This window comes from Lithobates pipiens, unplaced genomic scaffold (genome assembly GCF_037356315.1).
Source record: "Lithobates pipiens isolate NorthernLeopardFrog02 unplaced genomic scaffold, aLitPip1_a1.2 Scaffold_28, whole genome shotgun sequence".
In the NCBI taxonomy this organism is placed as follows: domain Eukaryota; kingdom Metazoa; phylum Chordata; class Amphibia; order Anura; family Ranidae; genus Lithobates; species Lithobates pipiens.
The window spans coordinates 215,571,386-215,591,295 of record NW_027507789.1 but is presented as its reverse complement, the minus strand read 5'-3'; the positions used below and the strand labels follow the sequence as shown (position 1 = coordinate 215,591,295).

General features: G+C 45.5%; 1 protein-coding gene across 3 annotated transcripts in view; it reads left to right on the top strand.

Annotated features, from left to right (window-relative positions):
• Window positions 1-19,910, top strand: part of NFATC2 (nuclear factor of activated T cells 2) — a 177,397-nt gene that overhangs the window by 16,591 nt on the left and 140,896 nt on the right. For 2 of the 3 annotated variants that reach the window (XM_077460531.1, XM_077460533.1), the window contains exons 2-3: window positions 5,466-6,456; window positions 15,341-15,509. In XM_077460531.1, the coding sequence (XP_077316657.1) occupies window positions 5,466-6,456; window positions 15,341-15,509 (1,160 nt within the window). The remainder of the gene's footprint in view (window positions 1-5,465; window positions 6,457-15,340; window positions 15,510-19,910) is intronic. The other variant, XM_077460532.1, reaches the window with a different exon arrangement.

Sequence of the window (19,910 nt, the reverse complement as noted above, 5' to 3'; positions counted from 1 at the left end):
AGTGCTTGCTGAAAGCTCTGCAAATGCTTTATCTAAGCTTGCTGTTCACACCGCTCTTATACAAGTGTAATGTCCATAAATGGGGAAGTTCACGTGGTTTTCCCCCCCTGAAGCTTCTCTGTGAAAATTGTTAAAGAACATGTTGAATACTTACCCATCTGGCTTCCTGCGAGTCCTGTCTTCTGTCTCTCTCACAGAGCTGCTGCCGTGGCTTCCTGGCACACCCCGTTGTGTGTGATAAGTGTGTCCACTGCTGGGTGCTGTGGTTCATCTCACCAGCTGCTCTGTCACTACAGGGTACATCGGTAAAGTGGCAGTCAGCGGGGAGGAACGACTGTGCTCCTTTTCTTTCTGCAAATAACACATTGCCCCTAAGCTTCTTTATGGGACCTACAGCTTAGATCGGTGATGGAGAACCTTGGCACCCCAGATGTTCTGGAACCACATTTCCCATGATGCTCAACTAAATGGCAGAGTGCACGAGCATCATGGGAAATGTAGTTCCAAAAGATCTGGGTGCCAAGGTTCACCGTCACTGGCCTAGGTAGTCTAGATCAGTGGTTCTCAACCCTGTCCTCAAGTACCCCCAAGTGGCCGTGTTTTGTGAATTTCTCCTATGCCCCATACACACGGTTGGAAATTCCAACGGAAAAAGTCCAATTGGATTATGTTGTTGGAAAATCCGATCGTGTGTGGGCTCTATTGGACTTTTTCTGTCGGAATTTCCGACGGAAAAAGTTTGAGAGCTGGATCTAAAATTTTCCGACAACAAAATCCGATCTGACTTTTTTACGATCGTGTGTACTGAATTCCCAAGCACAAAGTGCCACGCATGCTCAGAAAAAAATTGTAGACAAAAGCTATTGGCTACTGACCTCTTTGTAGTCCCGTTGTCACCTCGTTCTGAATGATCGGATTTTCCGACAACTTTGTGTGACCGTGTGTATGCAAGAAAAACTTTGGCCAAAATCCATCTGAAAAAAATCCAATGGATTTTGTGGTCAGAATGTCCGACCGTGTGTATGGGGCATTGGATAAAATAGCTGTCCAGAATACCAAGCCATGAGCTACCATGAGCATTGTGGTTGTTTCATGTCCGTAGAGGCTACAAATAGTTTGATCAGACCATGGGGGGTGGGGGGGTGGGGGTTGATTTACTGAAGAGTGCAAAACCTGGCGCAGCTTTGCATGGTAGCCATTCTAATGTCACCTTGTTCAATTAACCACTTCAATTCCGAGCACTCCCACCCCCCCCCCCCCCCCCCCCCGCACCCTGCCCAGGTCAATTTCCAGCTTTCAGCGCTGTTGCACTTTGGATGACAATTGCGAGGTTATGCAACACTGTACCCATATCACATTTTATACAGCTTTTCATTGGTTGCTAAACAAATGAGAATTTTGGGGAAAACATTATTTTTCTTAGTTTCTGTTAAAAATGTTTGCAAATCTCTTTTTTGCTAATTTCTTCTTCACTGATGTGCGCTGATGAGGTTGCACTGATGGGCATTAATGAGGCTATATTGATTGGCACTGATAAGCTGCACCGATGGGCACTAGTGAGGTAGCACTGATGAGGCTGCACTGATTGGCACTGATACGCTGCACTGATGGGCACTGGTGAGGTAGCACTGATAGGTTGCACTGATTGCCATTGGTGAGGCTGCACTGATTGGCACTGATGAGGCTGCACTGATTAGCACTGGTGAGGCTGTATTAATTGGCACTGATACGCTACACTGATGGGCACTGGTGAGGTAGCACTGATAGTCTGCACTGATGGGCACTGGTGAGGTAGCACTGATAGTCTGCACTGATAGGCACTGATGAGGCTGCACTAGAGGCGATTCAGTTCGCATTGTGCGCTATACAAGTATTTCATTCATTCATTCACTGATGGGCACTGATGAGGCTGCACTAATAGGCACTGATGAGGCTGCAATGATGGGCACTGATGAGGCTGCACTGATGGGCACTGATAAGGCTGCACTGATGGGCAATAATGAGGCTGCACTGATGGGCAATAATGAGGCTGCACTGATGGGCAATAATGAGGCTGCACTGATAGGCACTGATGAGGCTGCACTGATGGGTACTGGTGGGCACTAATGAGGCTGCACTAATAGGCATTGATAAGCTGCACTGATGAGGCTGCACTGATAGGCACTGATGAGGCTGTATTGATTGGCATTGATAAGCTGCACCAATGGGCACTGATGAGGCTGCGCTCTTGAGGCAGCACTGATGAGGTTGCATTGATTGGCACTAATAAGCTGCACTGATGGGCACTTGTGAGGCAGCACTGATGAGGCCTTAATATAATTGTAAACAGTGTGCCGATAGCCTTGCGCAGAGACAGCGTGGGAGGAAAGGAATGCCGATAAACGGCAAGTCCTTTTACACATGATCAGCTGTGATTAAACAAAACTAATCACATGGTAAAGGGCCGCTGTGATTGGCCCTTTACCCCGCTCCGTGATCAGCATGTGTCCTGAGGACACAGCGGACACAGAGCGTGCTTGATGTGCGCCGTAGGGGGGCGGGGTTCTAGGAGAACGTCTATGGGCGCCCTCCCAGGACTATAGTAGCCATCCTTTGGCTATAGCTCAGTACTGATGTAGTTAAGCTTTGACAAAATAAATAAAAATAATTGGGAGCTATGCAGAGCTACTCCCACATTTTTTACTTCCCAGTTTTAGCAAATCAACCCCAATGTCTGATTTAATTTGTCATAAATAATCATTTTTTTTATGTTATCATAACACATAGGTGTTAAACAGGTCTATATTGTTACACTTTTCTAAAATTTATAAAGTCAAGCCCAAAAAGAAATGACTATATATAATGGGTAGGTTTAGAGGCAGTGACATAAAACGTTTCCAAAAAAATCATAGATTTGAAATCACCTTAAAATGATATAAATACTAATTAAAAGATAAAATATAAAGATGCATGAGCAAAATCAATGCAAAAGCAACTCTTTTTTTAGATACTTTTTGCTATTTATGTGAATGTAATGTGAAGCTTCAGCTATGATTATGAGTGCTGCTTTATAATAAGTAACATTGTGAATCTGCAAGAACTCATTAGATGTATAAATATATAACAAACAATAATAACAATGTATATTTAAGAGGATTATTTACCTTTTTATGTCCTTCAACTGCTACAAAAATCTGATATTAATCACAGTAGTTACACACAGCTATTCAGAATTCTAATACACTAGACAGACAGTGCCATAAATGTAAAGTTTATTCATTTTTATTGCTTTTTTTGCAATTAAAAAATACAAACAGTAGTTAAACCGTAACAACCATAAAATGGACAGTGCAATGCTACAGCACCAGCAGCCAGTACGGCAAAGGGACCTTGAAGTGCAAACACTACATACACTATATTACCAAAAGTATTGGGACGCCTGCCTTTACACACACATGAAATTTAATGGCATCCCAGTCTTAGTCCGTAGGGTTCAATATTGGGTTGGCCCACCCTTTGCAGCTATAACAACTTCAACCCTTCTGGGAAGGCCGTCCACAAGGTTTAGGAGTGTGTCTATGGGGAATGCTTGATCATTCTTCCAGAAGCACATTTGTGAGGTCAGTCACCGATGTTGGACGTGAAGGCCTGACTCCCAGTCTGCGTTCTAATTCATCCCAAAGGTGTTCTATCGGGTTGAGGTCAGGATTCTGTGGAGGCCAGTCAAGTTCCTCCACCCCAAACTCGCTCATCCATGTCTTTATGGACATTGCTTTGTGCACTGGTCCAAATTATTTGGTGGAGGGGGGATTATGGTGTGGGGTTGTTTTTCAGGGGTTGGGCTTGGCCCCTTAGTTCCAGTGAAGGGAACTCTTAAGGCGTCAGCATACCAAGACATTTTGGACAATTTCATGCTCCCAACTTTGTGGGAATAGTTTGGGGATGGCCCCTTCCTGTTCCAACATGACTGCGCACCAGAAGTGCATTTGTGAGGTCAGGCACTGATATGGACGAGAAGGCCTGGCTTGAAGTATGAGCTTTAATTCATCCCAAAGGTGTTCTATCGGGTTGAGGTCAGGATTCTGTGCAGGCCAGTCAAGTTCCTCCACCCCAAACTCGCTCATTCATGTCTTTATGGACCTTGCTTTGGGCACTGGTACACAGTCATAAAAGTTCCCCTCACTGGAACTAAGGGGCCAAGCCCAACCCCTGAAAAAACAACCCCCCACACCATAATTCCCCCCTCCACCAACACAATGTTGGGAGCTTTAAAGTGGTCAAAATGTCTTGGCATGCTGATGCCTTAAGAGTTCCCTTCATGGGAACTAAGGGGCCAAGTCCAACCCCTGAAAAACATCCCCCACACCATAATCCCCCCTCCACCAAAAGATTTAGACCAGTGCACAAAGCAAAATCCATAAAGACATGGATCAGCAAGTTTGGGGAATTACACACCCAATTGGCCGAGAGAAGAAGTGATCCTGATGGCCACCGAGGAGGAGGGAGGAGACTCAGGGGAAGCCGTCATGAAGCACAAGCAGGAGGAGATGCCACCAGGAGGAACCACTGCCCCATGACCTAGATGGGGTAAGTGCAGGGCTGCTGACTGACCAACTGAAGGGGTTGCCTGTGACCCGACCGGGGTGGGGAGTTATTGGTTCTGGGTGGATTGTTTGTCGCCCCTCGTCTCCCCAAAAGAAAAATATACCACCAGCTGCTACTGGACACACTCCCAAACCTTGTGGATGGCCTTCCCAGAAGAGCTGAAGCTGGGAACTTTACTGGCCTGCACAGAGTCCTAACTTCAACACCGATAGAACACCTTTGGGATGAATTAGTGTAGAGAATTCAAGCCAGGCCTTCTAGTCCAACATCAGTGCCTGACCTCACAAACGCCCTTCTAGAAGAATGGTCAAACATCCCCCATAGACACACTCCTAAACCTTGTGGACGGCCTTCCCAGAAGAGGTGAAGCTGTTATAGCTGCAAAGGGCGGGCCAACTCAATATTGAACCCTACGGACTAAGACTGGGGTGCCATTAAAGTTCATGTGCGTGCAAAGGCAGGTGTCCCAATACTTTTGCAAATAAACTCAGGGACATATAATAGATAATCCAAGAAGTTACCAATCTTCCATACCTGAGTAAGAAGGTACTTACATAAAATCTTACCACCCAAATGTGAAGTTTTTAAGATGACTTCACCCATTGGTTCAGATGATGTTACCTAAGCGGTCCCTTTAACCACGTTACCAAGGCCCTTGTCACGGTCACAGTTGCCTGCAATAAATCGTCCTTCCCAAACTGAAGAGAGGTGTTCCCATTTTTAAATTAAGTTCTATAATTTGGGTTTGATTATCCTCCTTAAGAAATAACGTATCATTCTTTATGATATTATTTAATCGATGGGCAATCAGTTTAATTTTCCATGATTGTGAGCCTTATGTAACCGTATTTAAAATTAAAAAAAGACCCTTCTTTTTCCAGAAGAACCGACTCCACATAAAATCAACTGCCTCTCTGGAGATTCGTACAGTCATGGGGATGTCTCCGACTATGGTATCAAGCCTAACCTTCCGAATTATAATTACCCCCCACAACCATTTTACAGATATGAACAGGACAATAGCGTAGGGTCAAAATTCCTCTTAGACCCTCATAAGACTGCTGGGGCTCGAGCTTTGAGTCCACTGATTAAGATCACGCCATCTCATGAACTGTTTCATTCAGGTGGTTCATACCACAGAGATTCAGAAACATTGTTAGAACATCAGTCAGACTTTGGTAACACGAGATTGCAACCCTATCTTACTGACTACAGAGATACAGCTTGCGTGAGCCCCGGCAGCAGTGCCTCATCAACAAGTTATATTTCAGAGACTAATTTCTCTCCTTGCACATCTCCTTGCCTTTCACCAAAAAATGGTCCTAATGATGACCTGTCTTCACACTTTCAAACCATCCGTCCTTATTCTCCTAGACCTCCAATAATGTCACCAAGGGAAGGCATCCTAGAGGAAAGCTGCCTGGGACCACGTTCTCCATCTCCTCGACCCAACTCACGGTCGTCTTCCCCAGGTGCAAAGAGAAGGTATTGTGCTGAGGTCAACAATAGCCACCAAACCAGTGTTTCTCCACGACACTCAAGAACACCATCTCCCGGGGCGTCACCTTGTGTCCACCAACCAGATGATAGCTCTTCTGTGAGTTACGGTCACCCTTCTGCTCCTCCACATCCTATGGACGACCTGGGCCTAGCTTCTGATTCTTCATGTGGTGTACCATCAAAAATGTGGAGAACCAGTCCAGATCCTTCTCCGATGTCTCCCCATAAGAGCATGCCATGCCATGTTTTCCAGCCTCAGGACTACCTTGGGCCTTATGAGCATGAAGAAAGGAAGACTTCAGATGCAGGATCTATCCTACTTATGCCACCGACCTGGACAAATCAGCTGGTGCCTGCCATGCCCTACTACAGGTACAGACAATATATCTTTTTTTATTAAAGTCTTCAATATCTGACATACTTAAAAAAAAAAAAAAAAAAATAAAGCACTGTCCTTGTTGCTCATAGTAACCGAAACGTTGCATTTGATTTTTCGAAGCAGTATGGTAGAAAAGGTTGCTCTCAGTAACAAGAACGGTGGGGAAGATTTACGAAAACTGGAGCACTCAGAATCTGGTGCAGCTGTGAATGGGAGCCAATCAGCTTCTAACTTCAGCTGGTTCAATTAGGCTATGGCAACAAAACCTGGAAGCTGATTGGTGTCTATGCGGAGCTGCACCAGATTGTACACTCTCCAGCTTTAGTAAACCTCTAGTTCAGTGATGGTGAACCTTGGCACCCCAGATGTTTTGGAACTACATTTCCCATGAAGCTCCACTACCCTGCAGAGTGCCAGAGCATCATGGGAAATGTAGTTCCAAAACATCTGGGGTGCCAAGGTTCGCCATCACTGCTCTAGTTAATTTCTCAAACTTTAAATCTAGGTGAGCCTTGCTCGCTCACAATCACCAAATGTTGCCAAAAACTGTGTTTTTACATCACTTTATGCTGTAAATTGTTTGGGATTTTCTGTCATTCTGTTTATCTGCTCCCTCAGTACTGTTATGCCACGTACACACGATCAGAATTTTGGTCGGAAAAAGCTCTGATGGTTTTCCTGACGGGATTCGGCTCAAGCTGTCTTGCGTACACACGGTCACACCAAATTCCGTCCGTCAAGAACGCGGTGACGTACAAACACGTACGACGGGACTAGAAAAAGGAAGTTCAATACCCAGTAGCCAATAGCTTCCGTCTCGTGGTTGAATCTGAGCATGCGTGAGTTTTTTCGGAATTGCATACACACGATCGAAATTTCTGATCGGAAAAATTGAGAAAATTTTCTCAAATTTTTGCTTGCAGGAATTCGGTCAGCTAAATTCCGATGGAGCGGACACACGGTCGCATTTTCCGATGAAAAGCTCTCATCGGTCTTTTGCTGGCCAAAATTCCGATTTTGTGTACGTGGCATAAAAGTGGTTGTAAACCCTCACATATATATCCAGTGAAATGACTGGCCTCAGGTGATGCACAGAGATGAAACAAAGCCCCCCTATGTACATTGTACCTGTTTATCTGCAGCCGTCTCTTCTCCACAGGCGTTCAGAATGCTGAAGCTTGTCTGAGAGTTCAGAAAAAAGGGGGCGGGGAGCTGAAATTATACACTCCAGAGTTCAGGGAGAAAAGCTCAGCGAGCTGATTGGAGGAAATTAACCACCAGTAGGGTTGCCACCTCATCCCTTTAAACCCGAACATATATGAATTACACAGGTTCTGAGGCGCACACACACACAGAGCTGAGGCTGTCAATTACAGGCTGTGTGCTGGAGCTCCTTCCCCTGTCACCTTTTTTCTCTTGGTGTCGGAAAAACGTTTCAATTTTCTCAATGGTGCAGCGCTCCTTCTATAAATAAATATTCTCCTATCTGTTGGTCACATGTGCATCAGAAATTTTTTATTTTTTTAGTTCTATAATTTGTTTGATGCACATGTGACCAACAGATGAGTGAATATTTATTTATATGAGGAGCTCTGTACCAAATTGAACGCTATACACATTTGAAACGAAACAGGGCGTGTGTTGGGTTGCTGGCAGGTAATTTTATTATTTACTAATATTTTTTTGGCATCTTTTTTGTATTCTTTGCACATAGAAAATATTTAATATTTTTGCACATAGCAGTTCACAAGTTTATAACTTACAGAAAGACTTTTCAGAAGTGATTCATGACACCCCCCCCCCAGGTCAGTCAGGCGGCAGTGGCCTCCTGTTCTCCTGCTCTCCACGGGTCTTCCGTCTCCCTCCCTCCTCCTCGATGGCCAATCGGGAGTCTTCTCTTTTCGGCCAATCGGAAAATGGGTCTCACACCTGCTTCTGATTGGCCGGATTGAGGATCAGTGTTTCAACAGCGAATATTCATTTGCTGTTCTAACACACCTGGGTGGGCTCTGGTCGAATCCTCTGTGACCGGAGCCCACCCGATTTTGAAGTCTATTAGAGCAGTGGTCTCCAAATGGCAGCCTGGGGGCCAGGTGTGGCCCTTTGCTTGCTTCTATCTGGCCCTCAGGACACTATTCCTCCAACTGACAATAATGATGAGGCACCATTCCTTCCACTGACACCATTGATGGGGCATTATTCCTCCTACGAAGACCAGTGATGGTGCACTATTACCTCCCACTGCCACTATTGATGGGACACAATTCCTCCTACTAAGACCAATGTTGGGGCACTATTCCTCCCAGTGACACCATCTATGGGGCACTTTTCCTCCTACGAAGACCAATGATGGGGCACTATTCCACCTACTGACACCAATAATGGGGCACTATTCCTCCCACTGACACCATCTATGGGGCACCTTTCCTCCTACGAAGACCAATGATGGGGCACTATTCCGACTACTGACATCAATAATGGGGCACTATTCCTCCCACTGACACCATTTATGGGGCACTGCTCCCCCTACTAGGACCATTTATGGGGCACAATTCCTCCCACTGACACCATTCATGGTGCACTGTTCCTCCCACTATGACCAATGATGGGGCATCATTCCTCCCACTGACACCATTGATAGGGCACTGTTTCTCCTACTAAGACCAATATTGGGGGCATCATTCCTCCCACTGACACCATCGATGGAGAGCTATTCCTCCTGTTAAAACCAATAATGGAACAGTTTTTGCTTCCACTGATGCCGGGACTATTTCTATTCACACTGGCCAAAGTCCAGCCCCCCTGAAGCCTGAAGAACAGTAAACTGGGCCTTTGTTTAAAACGTTTGGAGACCCCCTGTATTAGAGCCTCTGGCTCTAATCAGGTGCATTAAAAAAAAACCTGCTGCTGTAATTCAAGCATCATATACATATAGGGGATGGCAAGGAGAGAGGGGGTGGTGCCCGGGCGCCCCTAATAGACGGGCAGCTAGACTGGGCACTTTGCAAAGCCCTGGAGCAACTGCACTGGCAGAGTGCACACTCTATTTGCCATTAGTAAATCAACCCCTTAGTGCTCTGGGAGAAAAGTACTCACTATAGAGCAGCCTTTCTCAACCTTTTTAACACAGAGGAACCCTTGAAATTACTTTCTGGCCTCAGGGAACCCTCTGCTAAAAATTACTTTATCTACAACTCATGATAAATTAATGTGATGGTCATAGGGAAGAATGCCAAAAAGATCATTGGAGTTAGTGGGAACTTATCTGAGAGGCAAAAACTACTCATTGCTCAAGGAACCCCGAGCAACCTCTGGAGGAACCGTATGGTTCCATGGAACCCTGGTTGAGAAACCCTGCTATAGAGGGTGATACTTTGTTCATATTTCATGTCTGAGGTTTACACCCACTTTAAACTCATAAAGGTCAGCAGAAACACATAGATGGTTTGGTTTTAGAAGCCACTGTTTCAGGATCCCATTATAGACATCCATGTAGACATCCATGTGATTTCCATTGAAGGGGGAAGTCTGCCGAAGAGAACTCAGTTCCTCTCTTTAGCAGAGATCGTGTGGCAGTGGCACATGTCAATGGTTGGCGGCCATGGCTTTACTAGAGGAACAATTTGGTCATGACAAGGTTATGGTTGAGCCTCCTTCTACTGTTTTTCAGATTAAGCAAGTGTTGTGGGGAGAATAACAGGAATTCAATTTTTAATAATAGGTCCACCTTTAAAACAGGCCTTGAAGTGATTGTCCATGGGTTGGTATATTAGTTACACAAAGATAATACCTTGTATTAATGAGACACCCTAAGGGTCCGTTCACACGGGCAACACGACTTTCAACACGACTTTTGGAGGCAACTTGGACACGACCTGAACAAGACTTGGGGCGACTTACAACACGACTTTAAGTCGCCCCAGGCCAGGCGACTTTTGCCGCGGCCAATCAGAGAATGAGCTCTCAAGAGGGAACTGAAAAAAAATTGGCGTGGGTTCCCCCTCCGAGAGCATACCAGGCCCTTAGGTCTGGTCTGGATATTAAGGGGAACCCCCTACGCCGAAAAAACGGCGTGGGGGTCCCCCCCAGATCCATACCAGACCCTTATCTGAGCACGCCACCCGGCCGGCCATGAAAGGGGGTGGGGACGAGCATGCGCCCCCCCTCCTGAGCCGTACCAGGCCGCGTGCCCTCAACATGGGGGGTGCCCCCCCCACCCCAAAGCACCTTGTCCCCATGTTGATGAGGACAAGGGCCTCTTCCCGACAACCCTGGCTGTTGGTTGTCGAGGTCTGCGGGCGGGGGGCTTATCGGAATCCGGGAGGCCCCTTTAATAAGGGGGCCCCCGGATCCTGGCCCCCCACCCTATGTGAATGAGTATGGGGTACAATGTACCCCTACCCATTCACCTGTGAAAAAAATGTAAAAAAAAAACACAACACAGGGTTAAAATCGTTTATTGCACAGCTTCGGGGGTCTTCCGTCTTCGGGGGTCTTCTCGTCGGACTCCTCCGCTATCTTCTGCTAGCTCTTTCGCTAGCGGAGGAGCCCGGCTTTCTTCTTCGTCGTCGCCCTCTTCTTCCGACTTCGGGGGTCTTGTCCCCCTCTTCGGTTCTTCTTGCCGGGCCACTGCTTCTTCTTTCAGCTCTTTTACTAGCGGTGGCCCGGTCTTCTGTCGCCTTAGTCACATGGGTTATGACTAAGGCCTTATAGGCTGAAACACGTCAACTGACTTAATCTGTGTTTGTTCACTGTGGTTATTCAATAAAATTAAGAAATTTTAAGAGCAACAACCGGAGTGCGGATAATTTTTTCTACATAACTTTACCTGTACCCACTCCACCTAGATATTCAATGTATAGCCTGCTGGGTGCCACACAACATCCTCCACAAATATACTGGAGACAGGCTCTGCTTATTCTGCACATGTAATCTTTCATTTAGGCCGGGTTCACACTGTGCGGAGCACCTCGCTGAGGGGGGTCCAGTGCTTCCCTGTTCTCTAATTCAGGAGCAAATCAGGTCCTAGTTTTTGCCTAAGTTTGGACCTGAAACTGAGCCAAAGATGCACAGGACCTTCTGCAGTGCGCTCCGAGGCTCCCCCAGAGATGTGTGAACCGGCTCCATTGAGATCTGGGCACACTCTCATGTCATGCGAATTGGATGCGGAGAAACCCTCATCCAATTCAGTGTGAACCCAGCCTTAAAGTTTGACATGTTTTCCATTGTTTTCCATTCTTGTAGTATCCACAGAGTGAAGACCTTGGAGGAGATTGGGTAGGGTTAGATCGGGGGGTGTCAAATTCAGTTTCATCGCCGGCCACATTAGCATCGGCTTCTCTCCGGGCTGTCCTCTCCGTCTGCTTCCTCGCTTCCCCTGCGTCTCCTCCCTCCTCCTTAGCGGCCAATCTGATCGGGTCTCTTATGGGCTAGTCGGGGCGTTGGGTCTCACAACCCGCTTCCTGATTGGCCAGGAGGAGAATCAGTTTTACAATAGCGAATATTCATTTGCTATTGTCGCACAACTGGGTGGGCTTTGGGCACATTGTTCTGCGCTCCTGAGACCACCCTTTTTTTTTTTTTTGAAGCCTATTAGAGCCTCACATGCTTAAAAAAAAAAAAAAAACAGATTTGGAATTAATGCGTCCGGCACCCTGCATACAGATCAGGGAGTGATAGGGGGGGGGGGGGGTGACACCCGTGGGCTCCTAATGGACGGGCCGCCACCGATCCTAAAGCTAGCTTCCCTACAACAATATGCAGAATGGGTGGAACTATCTATTAGTGGTATAGAGGCAGGCTGAGCAGATGTAGGTGGGTGGGGCCTTATTGATAAGGAGGCGGGATTTACCATCCTTTCTTTTAAACAACTACTCTTTCAATAAATTATGGTTTTGCAATGATGTAGCAGATATTCCATGAAATAATGAGGCAAGATTAATGGAGAAGTAAAAGAAAATGTTGAAATGACTTGCTGACACTTGGTACATAAAGACCCCTCGTTGCTCAATATGTGAGGAACAAGGCACAAAAATAAGCTTATTCAGCTTTACTTGAGTGCAATATTAAAGATGCTTTGCTTGCTGAGATCATAAATACACAGAAATCTCACACTGACAGAAGGGAATCTTCAGAACAATACAATGAAAGCATAAATGAAAACAAGGAAGTGTAGCGCTTATTATACACCTGGTTGAATCCAGGTGAATATCTAATATAAGTTCATATTAAATCCGGGTGGAAAAAGGAGTAAGAAATAAGTGTGACCAAAAGAGAAGATCTTCCACCGCTCCCAGTGACGCACACAGCCTCTTACCGAACACGATTGACCCCCAATTCAGGCAGTTAAATAGCCCGAAATATAGCCACGCTTTGCTCCGCTCGGTTTTCCTGGTGACGACACATACCATGGCTCCACCCAATGCGTTTCGTCATCAAAAAGACATCGTCAGGGGATTTTCTCAGCATACTCTCCAGCTACTCAGTACTAAAAGCCTATTCAAGCTTTATCCACATTTTAGGGTAAAAACAGGATTATGTTGTATACAGTTGCACATAAAAGTAAACATATTTACAAGCAGGCATGGATTGAAGGTTTCCCTTTCCTTCTTAAAGGTACAACAATACGCCTGCTTTCAGTTTATGCAGTAATGTTTGTTTTACTTATATTTGCAAATGCATTTAACAAAAAACCTCTGATTTCAACTTTAGTTGTTGAACCCGTTCAAAAAGAATTTTTGTGCTGTCAAGCTGGAGAACGCGAGATACTTTCTCTATGCACCTTAGGGATACAATACAGTTATTTTCCTGTGGGTGCCGAGCACCGTGAACGTTGTATTCCATTTTCTTCATAGAAAAGGAAATACTCAGACTGGAAGGTTACATTCTAGTATGTTTTAAAATATTTACATATGGATAACGAGCACTTAGAAACACTTGCTATTGTTTATTGTAATCATGCTTCACTTGCTTTCATCAGGTCACATGTGCCTCATTTTATTCCCATCTACATAACACAGTGTGAATTTAAAGCAAGACGCCCAGTTTAACCTCTTGCCACCTGAGCCAATTCCGGCACTCCTCTCCTACATGTGAAAATCATTTTTATTTTATTTTTTGCTAGGAAATAACTCAGAACCCCCAAACATAAAAAAAAAAAAAAAAAAAAAATATTGCAGAGACCCTAGGAAATAAAATGGTGGTCGTTGCAATTTTTCATGTCACATGCGCAGGAATTTGTCAAATGCGTTTTTTTTGGGGGGGGGGGAACCACAATATTTGCATATTATGAAAGAGGGTGTTATGTCAAGTAAATGGATACCCAACATGTCATGCTTTAAAATTGCACACGCTCGTGGAATGGCGACAAACTACAGTACCTAAAAACCTCCATAGAAGATGCGTTACATTTTTTTATAGGGTTACCAGTTTAGAGCTACAGGGGAGGTCTAGCGCTAGAACTATTGCTCTCGATCTAACGATCGCAGAGATACCTCACATGTATGGTTTGAACCCTGTTTTCATATGCAGGCGTGATCTACATATGCATTCGCAGCATGGAGCACAAGGGGATGGGGGACGCTTTAACATTTATCCATTTTTTTTATTGTTTTTTTTTTTTTTACACTTTCCCCTTTAATTTTTTATATTTTGATTCCTTTTACAGTGAATTACATTGAATACTTTTATTCCTTTTACAGTGAAACCTCGGACTGTGAGAAATGCGCTTTACTAGCGTTTCACAATACAAGATATTTTTTTTTATTATTATTTTTTTTTATAGTCCTGACTCGGTTTGCGAGCATTGTCTGGTATTTGCAAGCTGCTGGGATGTGCAGTACCACATTTGGCCAGAGGTTGCGGGGGCGCTGGTGGCTCTCTGAGACACTCTGAAACGCTCGGTTCCCGAGTGTCTCTGATTGCCTCCGAGTGCCACATGCGGTACTGCATACGCCGGCACCTCAGGCCACATACAGTACTGCATACACCAGCAGTCACTGTGAAATGAATTATCAGAGTTTCCATTGATTCCTATGGGGAAACGCGATTTGATATACAAGTGCTTTGGATTACAAGCATTCATCTGGGATGGATTATGTTCGTAATCCAAGGAACTACTGTACAAGGAATGTGAACATCCCTTGTAATGGGAATAGGGCATGAAAGTTCCTCTTTACGGAGAGATCCGGGGTCTATAAGTCCCCACATCTCTCCTCTATGCTGGAAAGCCTGAGAAAAATAAATAAAAGAAGAATCAATCTCAGGCTTTCCAGCGAAAACAAAAAAAAAAAGGCAGCATTTACATCTGCCTGAAGTGATGTAGTTGCTTTCGGGCCTCCAAGGGTCATAGAGATGGTCAGGGACCATCTGGTTCGCGGTCAGCTCTATGGTAAACCGATCGCACGGGCAGGCTTGCAGAAGCACCGGCGAGCGACGGTAAGGGCCGGGTTTACACTAGTGCCAGTTCAGATGAGTTGACTTGAGTTGCTTTAAATCGCATGACAATGGAAATCACATGGATTTCAATGGTGCCTTTCCACATCAATGCAGAAATTCAGATCAAAATCCGATAATCTGATTGCAGCAGTGTAAACATTGCTTTAACCACTTGAGATCTGGAAGGTTTGGTCCATATGGATTTAATTTTTTTTTGGTTAATTCTCCTTTAAGGGGGTGTGGCAGGGGGCGTGTCCTAGGCCTACATACATTTGTTAGTAGGTGTCCCTCATTCCCATCTCAAAATGTTGGGAGGTGTGTATAAGTTCCATATAAATTTCACGCATTAGGTTTACCATGAAACCCTCTTGTCGGGAAAGTTTCCTTGCATTTATTATGTCCTCACCAGGGATCCTTAACCATTTGTATTGCTTTTTGCAGCATCCCAGTTGCCTCACTCCCGGCTCTGGAGTGGCCTCTGCCGAGTCAGACCGGATCCTACGAACTCCAGATAGAAGTGCAGCCGAAACAACACCATCGTGCCCATTATGAGACAGAAGGCAGCCGCGGGGCAGTGAAAGCCTCTACCGGGGGGCACCCAATCATCCAGGTAAGTGAATAATTAGTGTGTGTGCGAAAATGAAAATAGGAATACTACAATCTTGTATCTGTTAATATCCAGGCCGAAAATACAAATGTGAATTATGTTAAAGTGATACTAAAGTCTCATTTTTTTTTTTATTAATTTATTATTAAACTACTGTGTTCCCCTAAGACCTACCCCAAAAATAACACCTAGCGTTATTTTCCATGAAGGCTGCATTTAAGCCCTACCCTGAAAATAAGCCCTAGTTTAAAATGGTTGTAAAATCCTATAATCCACTCTAATACAGTAGTATGTAATGTACAATGTGTATGTTTCTGTAATATAATTGTGGGGGAGAGAGCTCCGGTGGGTCACAGAAGCGCAGAGCGGCGCTATAACAAAGGTATTTGGCACAATTATATTACAGACACACACATTGTACATTATATAGTACTGTAATAGAGTGGATTATAGGATTTTACAAACATTTTAACAGGGTTTACACCAGGGATTCGTGTCAGGCAGGGAGGGAGAGGGGAAGAGAAGACGGTGCATTACATGGAAAGACCTACCCTGAAAATAAGCCCTACTGTGTCTTTTGTTTGCAAAATTAATATAAGACCCGGACTTGTTTTCAGGGAAACACGGTAACAAACATGGCATACTTACCTGCGTTGTGTAATGGTTTTGCAAAGAGCAGCCCCCGATCCTCCTTTTATTGGGTCCCCTGCCGGCGCTCCTGGCTCCTCCCCTCCGCCGCCGAGTGCCCCCCACAGCAAGCAGCTTGCTATTGGGGCAACCAAACCGAGGCACGGCTCTGTATGTATCTTTATGCTCGGTTCACACTGATGTGATGCGGGGAAGGCACAGGAATCGCTGAGTTTACCGCATAGCAATCGCACTGTATTCATGCGATCTGCTTCAGGTGTCAGTTTAAAGTTGACAACGCCCCAAAAGCAGAACGCAGTGCGTTTTGCTAGAACCGGATCACATGGGTATGAACACCCATGCCATCTGATTCCGGTGCGTTTTTAGGTGCTGAACCTGCGTTTTACGATTGGTGTGTGATTTGAGACTGCGGGCAGAATCGCAGCGATAGATACAAGGAGAGAGGTGCCTCTAGGTGTCGGATTTTAACAATTTTAATAGCACTTAATATTGGCAACTCACATTTGTGAAGTTAAAAACCGGCTTATCAAGTAATATGGTCCCAGCAAGGGACCATATTACTTAAAGTGGTTCTGCACCTAAAAAAAAAATATTAAAAGCCAGCAGCTACTAATATTGCAGCTGCTGACTTTTATTAAATTGACACTTACCCGTCCCAGGGTCCAGCGATGTCGGCAGCAGATGACGAGCGATGGCTCGTCTCTCTGCTGCCCCCGCTGCCATCCTCTGTCAGGGAATCGGGAAGTGAAGCGTTGCGGCTTCACTGCCCGGTTCCCTACTGCGCATGCGCGAGTCGCGCTGCGCGTCTCTGCTGGTCCCCGCTGTGTCCTGGGAACTGTGGGTTTCCCAGAACACAACGGGGGGGGGGGGCATCTGTGGGGGTCTGCGGCGGTCTGTCCCGGAAGTGGGTGCAGATACCTGGATTATCCAGGTAACTGCACCCCCTCCCCCCTAAAAGGTGCCGATTGTGGGGGGGGAGGGATCAGATTAGCGGAACTTCCACTTTAGGAGGTAGAACCGCTTTAAAGTCCTTCAGTTCCATCGTGGAGAAGCGCTGTGCTCACTTTATATCACCGCTGAAGGGAAAGCCGGCTGCGGTGGGGGGGATAAGTCAAAGCAAGGCTTGGAGCGCAGATGGTGAGGTAGCAAGAAGGATGACGTCTCTGGTATGAGATGCTGGAAGAACCATGTTCTCACTGAGGGAAGAAGGTTCTTATCCAAGATTTTACAATACATTGGCCCCTCAATGCAGCAAAGTCGGCCTGTACCTTCATCAGAGAAACAGCCCCAAAGCCTCATGTTTCCACCTCCGTGCTTGACTGTAGGGATGGTGTTCTTAGGGTCATAGTCCGCATTTTCCTTCCTCTAAACACGGCGAGTTGAGTTCATGACAAAGAGCATTTTGGTCTCATATGACCACAGAACTTTCTCCCAATTCTTCTCTGAATCATTTAGAGGTTCATTGGCAAAATTTAGACGGGCCTGTACATGTGACTTCCTGAGGAGGTGGACCTTGCAGGCACTGCAGGATTTCAATCCATGGCGGTGTATTGTGTTATCAATGGTTTGTTTGGTGACTGTGGTCTCAACTGACTTCAGATCATTTGCAAGTTCCTCCGGTGTAGTTCTGGGCTGATCCCTCACTCTTCTCATGATCCTCCTTACCCCATGAGACGAAATCTTACATGGAGCTCCAGACCGAGGGGCGATTGATGGTTATTTGTATTTTCTTCCAATTTCGAATAATCGCTCCAACAGTTGTCTCCTTCTCACCAAGATTCTTTCTGATGGTCTTGTAGCCCATTCCAGCCTTGTGCAGGTCTACCATCCTGTCCCTGACGTCCTTTGACAACTCTTTGGTCTTACTCATGATGGTGAGGTTTGAATAGAAAAAAGAGATTCCGTGGACAGGTGTCTTATACACATAATGCAGGGCCGTCTTTAAGGCAGGGCAAAATTGGCAGCTGCCCTGGGCCCTGTCATTGTTGTGGGGCCCAAAGCAGCTGCCTCATACTTGCCAACTATCCTGGTTTAAATTTCCTTGTCCCTTGAAGTTTTAGCCCTGTTGTTGTGTACAGATGACTCACCTGCAAACCCTGTGTTTACATGTAAAAAACTGGCATTCATATGTAAATAGCAGCGGCATTACTAAGCAAATAGCTGTGGCCATCTGCATTGATATGTAAATAAAGGTGGCATGCATACTGTATGTATATCATGTTTCCCTGCAGTGAGAAGATGATATGCTGTAACCTCTAGCAATCAGTGAGCAGTATTACTGTACAGTAATGTCCAGCAACTAATTAACAAGCAGAAATAATTTGCTGTAACCTCTAGCAACTAATCAGTGAGCCGTAATGTGTGCTGTAACTTCTAGCAACCAGTCAGTAAGCAGTAATGATATGCTGTAACCTCTGGCAACCAATCGCTTATTGCAATTGCTGCCTGACCTGATACAGTAAACTGATTTTAAGTCCAGCTTCTATTTATTGTATGTCTCAGAGCAGGTGGAGAGTGAAATTGCATGGGAGGGGGCCCCCAAATTTTTTTTTTTGCCCGGGGTCCAATCAATATTAAAGATGGCCCTGACATAATGTGTTGTCGTGAGGAGCCCCTTCTTACATTGACAGGACTAATCTGTGTACCACATGAGCACCTACTGTAGCCAGTCTGTAGGAGACAGAATTATTGTTGGCTGACAAGGGATCAAATACTATTTTACTTACTGAACTGCAATTCAATTTATAAAATTTTTATCGTGTGTTTTTTTCTGGATTTTTGGATATTCTGTCTCTATCATTTAGAACAGGGGTCTCCAAACGTTCCAAACAAGGGGCCAATTTACTATCCAACAGAATTCGGGGGGGAGGGGGGGCTGACTGTAGTCATTGGGAGTAGAAAAGGTCCCAATGTCAGCAGGAAAAAACAATGCAACCATCTTTGGTGTCAGTGGCAGGAACTGTGCCCCAAAGTTGGTATCATTGGGAGGATTCTTGCCCTATCACTGGTGTCATTGGGCACAATTGCTGGTGGCATCGGGAGGAATTGTGCCCATCGTTGATGTCAATGGGCCCAATTGTTGTTGTCTTTCAGGTGAATTGTGCCTCATTGTTGGTGTCAGTAGGAGAAATTGTGCACCATCAGTGGTGTCATTGGGCATCATTGTTGGTGGCTTTGGGTTATTAGGTCATTGGGAGGAATTGTGCCCCATTGTTGGTGTCATTGGGAGGAATTGTGCCCATCGTTGATGTCAATGGGTCCAATTGTTGGTGTCTTTCACGTGAATTGTGCCTCACTGTTGGTGTCAGTAGGACAAATTGTGCACCATCAGTGGTGTCATTGGGCATAATTGTCGGTGGCTTTGGGTCATTGGGAGGAATTGTGCCCCATTGTTGGTGTCATTGGGAAGAATTGTGCCCATCGTTGATGTCAATGGGCCCAATTGTTGTTGTCTTTCAGGTGAATTGTGCCTCATTGTTGGTGTCAGTAGGACAAATTGTGTACCATCAGTGGTGTCACTGGGCATCATTTTTGGTGGCTTTGGGTTATTAGGTCATTGGGAGGAATTGTGCCCTATTGTTGGTGTCATTGGGAGGAATTGTGCCCCCTCACTGATGTTAGTGGAGGGAGAAATGATGCCCGATTGTTGATATCAGTGGATAAAATAGTGTCCCAAGGGCCAGATAAAAACAAGCAAAGGGCCGCAATAGGCCCCCAGGGCCACAGTTTGGAGGCCAGTGATTTAGAATACACTTA